General features: G+C 44.9%; 1 protein-coding gene across 2 annotated transcripts; it reads left to right on the top strand.

Moving 5' to 3' along the window:
- The first annotated feature begins 6,066 nt into the window (after positions 1–6,066).
- On the top strand, positions 6,067–9,330 carry MYADML2 (myeloid associated differentiation marker like 2). Of its 2 annotated transcripts, XM_050920041.1 has the most exons (2): positions 6,067–7,170; positions 7,567–9,330. In XM_050920041.1, exons 1-2 carry the CDS (start codon positions 6,420–6,422, stop codon positions 7,620–7,622), a joined length of 807 nt encoding a protein of 268 aa, XP_050775998.1. In that variant the 5' UTR covers positions 6,067–6,419; the 3' UTR covers positions 7,623–9,330. The 2 variants fall into 2 exon arrangements, with proteins under 2 accessions (XP_050775998.1, XP_050775997.1); XM_050920040.1 differs by having other exon boundaries at positions 6,067–9,330.
- Positions 9,331–9,947: the final 617 nt, after the last annotated feature.

Here is a 9,947-nt window from a genome sequence, read left to right as displayed (position 1 = left end):
ACAACCAGTAACAGTACTCTGAAGGGGCATGACTCCAGTGTTGGGCTTCACCCCATAGATGGAACCTGGAGACCTATCAGCCATGAGTCTAATAAAACAAAGCATAGTCCAATGGGCTGAAAAGAACAAAAAACAGAAAATGACCAGCCAGGAAGAATGACAATCTGCTCCAGTGAAATTTAAAGAATGTTGTGATCAATGGTATAAAAAAATCTGAATTATAGGACACAAGACTGGAGTTCAGAGAAAGGATTCAGGGGAATCATCATAGGATAGAAAGGAATTAGGGAGCCCTTCAAGGAAAATAATAATTTTTTATTTATACTGCAGTAGTGCCTAAAGTAAAAAGGCCCAATCAGAACTGATTCTGCACAGACACCTAGTAAGAGACAATCTCAGGATCTCTCACTTTTCTATATGACTTTATCTGGTGGTAGGCTGCATTCCAAGAAGTCAGGGCTTCTGCTCCTGTGTGCAGCATTTTCTATTGCTTAAACAAAAAACAATGTTTTCTCTGTGGCTGGTAGGGTTTTCTTTAGATCTGTAATGTTTTCTATCTGGTTCTATCTGTGAATCACCTTATAAAGGTACTAGATATCACAGAGTGTGATCTGACACGCAGTCATGTGTATGTGCCTCACGCATCATTTGTTTTACCTGCACAATTTCTTTTCGCAGTTCACAAACACCGGCCTGGGTTCTGCATCTTCCTTCACGGCCTATTAGCCAAGCAGGACTGTCCTTTCCTGTCCTGTGCAGCAGTGTTTGAAATAGCTAATTTGCCAGAGTTTAGGAGACAGAGTCCTGTAGGAGAAGCTGGGGACCGCCACCTCAGAACAGTATAGCTGCCATTTGCTGTAATCTGCTACCTTCTAAGTGCAACAACCACAAAACTGCTCAGGGAAACCAGTCATTTGTGATGATTTATTAATATCCAGAGCAGGGCCAAGGCTCCAGCAAAGGCAGTGAATGCCAACTTTCAACCCAAATGCTCTTAAGCAGCAAGCTGAAACCCTCCAGTATCTTGCAGCGTATTTATTTCCAGTGCACCTATCCTCTTGTTCCTGAATTGTCCAGTTACTGATACTATCACCTTCTGCTGGCAGAACCTTCTGTCACTGGCTTCTCTTTCTGGAATATTATTTTATGCAGTAAATCTAAGGGCCAGGTGAACAGGTGAATAGTTTTTTTCTTTTAATAAGTAGATGAATGAGTTCATGTTTGCAAATCACACTACAAATGCTGAGTATTCATGATAATTGCTGTTTGTAAAAAAGTCCCTTCAAATAGTTTTTCAATATAAGAATAGAGACTGACCTATTCTTAGGTATTACTGGGACTAGTAAATGACTTGTGCTGCCTTGGGCCTTATTCCAATAGTCACATTAACTTTTCCTTGTAGCACAACCTGTGTGTTTTACGGGACATATCACAATGCAGGTAGTAATATGCTACACTAGCCATTATATCTGAAAAACACTTGGTTCATCCAGTGATAAAGCTGCACAGTTAACAACATGAAAAGTCAGGAAATGCAGAAGTTAAAATGTCAATAGAATGTTCATGTGGTTGAATGCTACATACCAGTGGAATTGTCACTTTTGCATTTCCTGACTTTTTGTGATGTTAACTGTACAGCTTTAACATTAAATGAACTAAAGGTTCTAGGGTATTTTTAAGGAAGGGAAGGGGTGAAAAAGCAGAAGGAAAAAGCAGAGCTTAGTTTCTGGAGCTTCATGCTCTATATAAGCACTTTCCAAACTGATCCACGGAGCACTTTCTAGTAGTCTGCAGAGAGATGACTGGCCACCACATGCTGACCATCCTTATTTCCAGCTACTAAATTGCATTAAAAGAAGACGCAACTAGGATAAGTACTTTTCTGATAATTGTTTTCCATATAAGCAACTACTATAGTTGCCACAGAGAGTAATTTGACTGCCAAAGGAAAGGGAGATGGTCATAGGCCACTCTTGTCATGATAAAATGTGGGAACTCCTGCTCTTACAAGAGTTCTGCTTTGGGAGTTCACAGGCTTCACCGGGACAGCTTGTAAGTTCTTTCAACCTTTCAGTGCATTTTTACTGACGAGCCCTGAACCTTAGTCAGATGGACTCTTGCAAGTGAACAGAGTCCCCCTGAAGTTCATGCAGAGATCTATCTATCTATCTATCTATCTATCTATCTATATACACACACACACTCTCTCTTGCACAGATCCAAATGCAAACCTGGGCCTAGTTGTGCATACCTATTTAGTGCATGTTCAGTACATGCTAGCTCTTACTGAGGACTATGTCCAGGCTAAACTTCACTCTTCGGGTATTAATTTTTTGGCTGTGGCAGGGTCTAAAAAAGTTGGGTGAGGATTTTTTTGTATATTTTTTCTCTCTTCCATTATTAAAATTATCAAAAATTAAAATAATAAAAATATAATCCACCTTTGGGTAAAGACCAACCCTGGGGAAAAACATTTTTGGAAATGAGCCTTTGAGAATGGGGAATAAGAATATTACCATAATTACTGTGGGCACTTCAAGAACCTGGTCAGTAGCTAAGACAAGGGGAGTCTGCAAAGGTAGGAGAACAAAAGTTAGTCCTATTTTGCCAATTGCAGTCCTTCCTGTCACTCAAAGCTCTAAGAACTGCACTTTACTGTTAAAGTAAGAGAGAAAAGAAGGAGCGGGACAGGACACAGCAAGAGAGAGAGCAGCCAACCCATTTCTAAAGGTGTTCCCATACTAAAGGCTGACACTGGTGTCCAGGACAGAACAACAGCAATACCTTATAGTGACAAATACCTCAATATTGCTGTAGGGTTAACCCTGTCTGATTTTCTGGGCTAAGACTAAAAATGCAGCTTATCTACCACTATGTTTCACTTTAAGGAAGAAAATAAAATACATATTCCTCCACTCCCTTGCATACAGGGCACAAACAAAACTTCAGTGAGACTAAGAACTGGGCATGAAATTCCACAGATCAGAAAACTTCCATCCCAAGCCAAGAGGGCACACTAGGTTCAGCATCCCAGTGATCAGTGAACCCTCATCCTAGGGGTCACAGACCTGCATGTAGTAGTAGGAGCCATTGAATATGTTCCAGAGATCAGAAAGCTGCTGGAGCCAAGCACAAAACAGAATCAGATCATAATGATGTGAAGTTACTGATATAAACTTGGACCATATAGAACATGGTTTGCAACCAAGGTCCTGTAGTGGCACCAAATCTTATGTAAAGGGGGTCATATAAGGTGTCTAAGACCAGGTTATGGGTTGCTGGTTATGATTATGGTGTCTATATGTATGTATCGTTTTGTAGCTGAAGTTATGAATATTGGCTCTATCCTGTCTGTATTTCAAATTTGTGCTGTGCTTCTGGGAGACACCCCAGACAAGTTGGTATTAGCTCTGCCTAGCCTGCTTGATGGCCCATTAAGGACCATCAGCTACACAATTGACCCATTGAGAGGAGGCAGATAGGCCTTGTAACTCAGCAGGGTGTGTAAGAACTTGCCCATGTGACTGCAAACTCCATTTTGCTGTAATTTTCCACACTAAGAACAAAGAAGTGTTCTTACAATTGGAAGAGCCTATATAAGGCTAATGCCTCATCTCCATCTTGTCTTCAATCCTGCTTCTTACCTCTGGAGGGACTTTGGCCATGGCTACACTAGAGAGTTGCAGCGCTGGTGAAGGGGTTACAGCGCTGCAACTTAGGATGTGGCCACACTTGCAAAGCACGGCCAGCGCTGCAACTCCCTGGTTGCAGCACTGGCTGTACACCTGGTCGAGCCTCGGGTGTAGCGATTCCAGCGCTGGTGATCCAGCGCTGGTCAGCAAGTGTGGACCCCACCAGCGCTTTTATTGACCTCCGGGGTATAAGGAGGTATCCCAGAATTCCTGTCCACAACAAACCGGAAGAAAGGGAGAGCTCGGAGTTCAGCCAAACTGCTTATTTAAAAAACAAACACAGCTCCTGTTTGCTGAGCAAGCGGAGGCAGGCAGGGGAATTACTTTGGAATGTTCACAGCTGTTTGCTTGAAGAGAGAAATAGCACTCTCACACGGCAGAGGGGGAGGGGGAAGTCCATGTTGAGCAAATGCTTATCTGGTCTGATGGCTATTTAGGTGTACATAATTTGCATTTAGTGAATGAGAGAGGGGTGGGCGAAGGGGTCAGAACTTTTAAAATGATTGAAGGTAGGCACTGTGTGTCTTCCAGTCCTTAGAACTTGCAAGGCAGGGAGCTGAGAACAGTGTCAACTCCAAAAATCCATTCTCTCTGTCTCCTCCATGCTCCCTGTCACATTCCACCCCACCCCCCTCTTTTGAAAAGCAAGTTGCAGCCACTTGAATGCTGGGATAGCTGCGCACAATGCACTACTCCCAACAGCGCTGCAAATGCTGCAAATGTGGCCACACTGCAGCGCTGGCCCTACACAGCTGTACGAACACAGCTGTAACTACCAGCGCTGCAGAACTGTAAGTGTAGCCATGGCCTTTGCTACAAACTGAAGCTCTGCACAAAGGACTGAATGACCCATCCCAGCGGGGGATGTTCTCCGGAGACTTGATTTGAACCTGCAGTTTACTCCATCACTGCTACAAGCCTGAACTAAGAACTTTGCCATCACTGTATGTAATTGATTCCATTTAATCAATTCTAGCTCTCACCTCTACCTTTTTCCCTATATGAATAAACCTTTAGATTTTAGATTCTAAAGGATTGGCAACAGCGTGATTTGTGGGTAAGATCTGATGTGTATATTGACCTGGGTCTGGGGCTTGATTCTTTGGGATCGAGCGAACCGTTTTCTTTTATTGGGGTGTTGGTTTTCATAACCATTCATCCCCAGGACAAGTGGCGCTGGTGGTGATACTGGGAGACTGGAGTGTCTAAGGAAACTGCTTGTGTGATTTGTGGTTAGCCAGTGAGGTAAAACCGAAGTCCTTTTTGTCTGGCTGGTTTGGTTTGCCTTAGAGGTGGAGAAACCCCAGCCTTGGGCTGTAACTGCCCTGTTTGCCAATTCAGGACCAATTGCTTACTCTCAGTTGGGTCCCGCCAGAACCGCATTGTTACAAATGGTAATGGAAATATTTATCTCAGCCCCAAGATACTGCTCCTTAGGACCCTGGCCTACATCTAACTACGGTGATGCAGCAAGAGACTGCTCGATGGGACGTATATAAGCCCCAGGATGATCAGAGCCTTATTCCCTGTGGACTAAGGAGAGGGGACTACAGGTTAATTAGAGCACCTGGAGCCACTTAAGGCCCCACTGGAGACCTAATTAAAAAACCCTACCCCAGTCAGCCAGGAGAAGGGAAGGAGAGCTGACTGTAGTTTGGAGGTGACTGATGTTGACTAGAGGATCAGAGTACTGGGGCAGGGTGATCCTGCCCGGGCTGGGCAAAGGGACTTCCCCAGCACAGAGGCTTGAGAGAAACCCTGCCCAAGGGGAAAGAGAGTAAGAAGCCTGCAAAGCTGAAGGGGCTGGGACCGGAGTAGGAGGTGGACCTGGGTCCCTTCCCTGCTCCCTTTTTCTCTCCCTCCAGGGTACTAGCGGAGCTCAAGAACAGGGGAAGGGATGAGGCAGCACCCTGACCCATCACACCAAGGAAAAGCATGGGACCCACCACAATAGCATTGGCCATTTGCCAAACTTCTCTACTGCCCAATATCAAATGAAGCCAAATGAATCAGTCTATGTTGTGCCATTGGGTCCACACCCCTCCATCCCACAGCTTCTGTGATCCCACCAGGTCCATATATCCATCTAGTGCCATTGAATCTGCAACACCAAATTCCAGGTTCTGTGGTGTGGTAGGATCTGACCCCTCTCCCCAAGAGGATCTGAGACCTCTGCAGGGTCTGGGAATGCTGACAGTCAGTGCTTAAATGACAAAACAGGCGGTAGAGGAAATACAGGCTATTAATCAGGAACCCCTGATGGAGTCCACAGTTTGAGTGTAACTAACACCAGCTCATCATAATTTCAGGGGACAGAGTTCATTCCATTCCAGGACTATTAATATAGCCAACTATTTATATTGCTGCATTCCTACAGTACTAAAGCAGAGAGCTACAGCTGCAGAGCTAAAACGGAATAAAATGTCAACCACCAAGGAGAAAGTGATCGTGCTAGAGACTGAAAGAAGAGACAGTGAAAAGGCAAAATAAGAGACAATCTTCACAGTTCCTGCCTGGTACTGCTGGATTAACTGATCTTCATAGCTCTTTGATACCTGCAACCTGAAAGCAGAACCAGTCAATAATCTTACTACAGAAAATGAAGCTATTCTGAGAGATTGCCAGAAATGCACGCTCAGCAAAGATTCTGGTAGAGGGATAGAGAACTGAGCTAACCTGAAAGGAAGCTTTACGGTCTCCAACTGCCTTGTTACCTGCTCTGATCAGATGATGGAGAGCTCAGGAGGGCCATATCTGAACACAGCAGCAGTGGCATCCCCGGTGGGAGTAGCTCGTTTGCTGCAGGTGGCATTTGGATGTACTACGTTCAGCCTGGTGGCCCATCAGGGGGGATTCAGTGCAGCCTATGGCACCTTCTGCATGTTCGTATGGTGTTTCTGTTTTGCTGTCACCATCTTTATAATAACCTGTGAGTTCACTCATCTCCACAGCTGCCTGAGCATCTCCTGGGGAAATTTCACAGCTGCCTTTGCCATGCTGGCCACACTCATGTCCATCACGGCGGCTGTGATCTACTCGCTCTATTTTGCCCAGTTTGGCTGTTATTCCATCAGTTGCAAGGTGAGAGATTTCCGCATAGCAGCCAGTGTCTTTGCAGGGCTCCTGTTCATTGCTTATGCTGTGGAGGTGTTTCTAACCAGAGCCAAGCCAGGACAGGTGACCAGCTACATGGCCACAGTATCTGGTCTCTTGAAAATTGTCCAGGCCTTCGTGGCCTGCATCATATTTGGGGCACTGGTAAATGACAATCAGTACAGCAATTATGTGGCTACACAATGGTGTGTGGCTGTCTATAGCTTCTGCTTTGTGGTGACAGTGGTGGTAGTGGCCTTCAATGTCACAGGAAGGACAGCAATGCTGCGGTGCCCCTTTGAGCGTTTCGTGGTCATTTACACATTTGTGGCCATCCTCATGTATGTGAGTGCAGCAGTGATCTGGCCGGTGTTCTGCTTTGATAGTAAGTATGGGTCCCCATGGCGCCCCTACCAGTGCTCCCAGGGCAAATGCCCCTGGGACAGCCAGCTGGTGATTGCTATATTTACTTATGTGAACCTGGTGCTTTACACTGTGGACTTGGCATACTCCCAACGCATCCGCTTTGTCTCACACCTTTAAACTCCAGTGCTGCCTCTGCAAAGCCATAGGGCTCAAGCAACAACAGAGTCGGGAATCAGTTGGAGACAGGTCATAAAAAGTAGCTGCTGAGCCAGACACACTAATAAATGAAACAAACTTCAAGATTAATACAAGACTAGTAAATGAACAATCTGTAATGGGTGGGCAGCAGATGAGTTGGGAAAGAAGACAACAACCTTTCTTACCCCTCAACATTTGCTTCATCCCTTCTGTATAGGGAAAACGAATAAGACAGCAAACTGGATAGTATCCCAGCATCTCCACCAAACATGAACATCTGCTGCAAGAGTGGCTCTGTATGCCACTGGATTATCAGGCCAAATATTAAGCAGGGATCAGTGAGGTCTTGGGACTGCTACCAGCACTGAACTCTAACCTAGAAGTGACTGTATCCAGGGAAGACTGAGGAGTTCAGAGACAGCACCAGCTCTAGAACAGAATGAGGATCCTTCAAAATCCCAGACATTTGATGTTATTTCTGTTATGGTGAGATATTCATTGCTTGTAAATATGGGAGGTTCTAGCCAAAATAGGTCTGAAGAAGAAAAATATTACAGCAGTTACGCTGATTAGAAGACTAGGAGGCCCCTCACTTGCCCACACATAGTGTGGAATAAGCATAGTCTTGTGTATGTGCCAGGTTGGAAAGGTTAGGGATATTCTTGTTAAAGATATTCTGAGCCATTACAGATGCTCAGCCTCATGGGGGAGAGGGGGAAATGCTTACATTGTTAATGGATCTAGCCAATCTTCTCAGACCAGATTAAATTTCAGGACCTCCTAACTCTCTGTGCCCACCTAACTGTCCTTTGCTTTACCTGCCAGCTGCACAGCCACCTCCCTAATTCTTCTTCAGCAAACACCCTCTCTGGTCTCCTATAGCATGGCTCAGGATTTCAGGATTATTCCCAATGGAAATTGCTCTTCATCCTAGGGAATTCCCAATCCAGCAAGAAACCAAAGCAGTTTGTTTTTATTCAGATACTTGTACAGAATGTGTGTGAATCTAATAGGTCAGATTAGAAAACGCAAATAAAAATGACACATTGTCAAAAGTAACTGTGTTTAATTTGAAATAAAGCCATATAGTAACCTTACAATGCACACACCCACACAGATCCATACATTCCCACCTTCCCCTCCCTAGATACAGCCTCTCCAACTTCACCTTTCCCACCAAAAATACACCAGCAGACACTCCTCTTCTATCCCCCCACCCCAAAAAAATCCCACCTTATCTTCCCCAGACAGCCCCCCCCCCCAACACAGATTTCCACACATACCTCCCCCCTGGAAAAGCACAGCCTATGGTTTATTTTTAATGTATAAAGTGTGTGCTATCTAACATGACTCAGGATGGGAGTACAAAATCTAATAGTTAAGTCCACTGAGCACCATGTTCTGCACGAGGGTCTCTAAAGATCCCAGCTGTTCTCTCTCTCAGAAGAAGGTGCAATCTGGAAGGAAGGAACCATTTCACAGTATCTCAATATAGATCATGGAGTTTGGGCAGCTAAAGAAAAACTATATGGGAGATATTGGGTGATTCTGCAGCTCTCTCTCCAGGTTAGAAGCAAACATTTTGGCTATGAACCCCAGGGACAAGCTTTATCAAGCCCAAGAGAGAGAGCTGCTCCCACAGTCAAACAAGAAAATGCATGAAAGACCTTTCCCAAGAGGGTTTTCACCACACTAGGGAGCAGTAGACAAAAGCCTGACAGGGTATTTTCCTCCTGCATGGATTCCCAGCTTGGACTGGAGCTCTAAAAGGGAGTGAGTGGCTCTATTGGAAGGCATCCAACTACATGGAGCCAGCCAGCTCAATGGGACAGTAGTAATAGAAAGAGACCAAAACTATGTAGCGTGGTACTCGATAATTAAGGGTGTTTTATGGATTGCATTAATAAACATTGACTGTGGAAGTGCATTTATCTCTCTTAATCAAAAGTGGACAAAAGTAGTCATGGTACATAACTATTCAAAGAAATATTCAATTGGTATTATTATATTTTTAACTCCACACCCAACAAATAAAAAACAGTTGTCCACACCCATCAAGTTTAGGTTTTACTGAAAGTATTTATTTTTGTTTTATTATTTATTATTGTAAGTATTTTTGTTGTAATTTATTGGATGGACTTGGCCCAGATGCTGGGAAAGGTGTGGAGCTCTCTATACAGGAATTATTGGCTTGCTTTGTAAAAAGTGCAAGTGGAAAAAGGGACTGTCTCTTTAAGACACCATGTCTTTGAGGAATCTGCAGTGGATATAAAAGGCCTGGCAGGAGCCCAGGGAGTTGGTCACCAGTGACAGGTGTCCAGCAAGCAGGTGCTGTTTATTGCTGGAGATGACATCACTAAGTGCAGTGAGGGCTGAGTGCAGAGGCAACGACTTCCCCAGTGCCCTTGGGGTACTCAACCCCTGCTTCACCCCAGGCCCTGCCCCCACTCCAGCTCTTCCCCACCTCACGTTCCCATCCCTACCTCACCTCTTCCTGGCCACTCCTTCACCTCTTCTTGCTCCTGCTCCTCCTCCCAAGCCGCCTGAATGCTGCTGATCAGCGACGGGTGGGAGGTGCTGGGGGTGGAGAGGAGCTGA

Source organism: Gopherus flavomarginatus, chromosome 12, assembly GCF_025201925.1.
Source record: "Gopherus flavomarginatus isolate rGopFla2 chromosome 12, rGopFla2.mat.asm, whole genome shotgun sequence".
In the NCBI taxonomy this organism is placed as follows: Eukaryota; Metazoa; Chordata; order Testudines; family Testudinidae; genus Gopherus; species Gopherus flavomarginatus.
This window is presented reverse-complemented; position numbering and strand designations above follow the sequence as displayed.

What these genes read in the sequence shown, in the direction of transcription:
- MYADML2 (XM_050920040.1), top strand. Translation starts at nt 6,420, where the DNA reads ATGATGGAGAGCTCAGGAGGGCCATATCTGAACACAGCAGCAGTGGCA.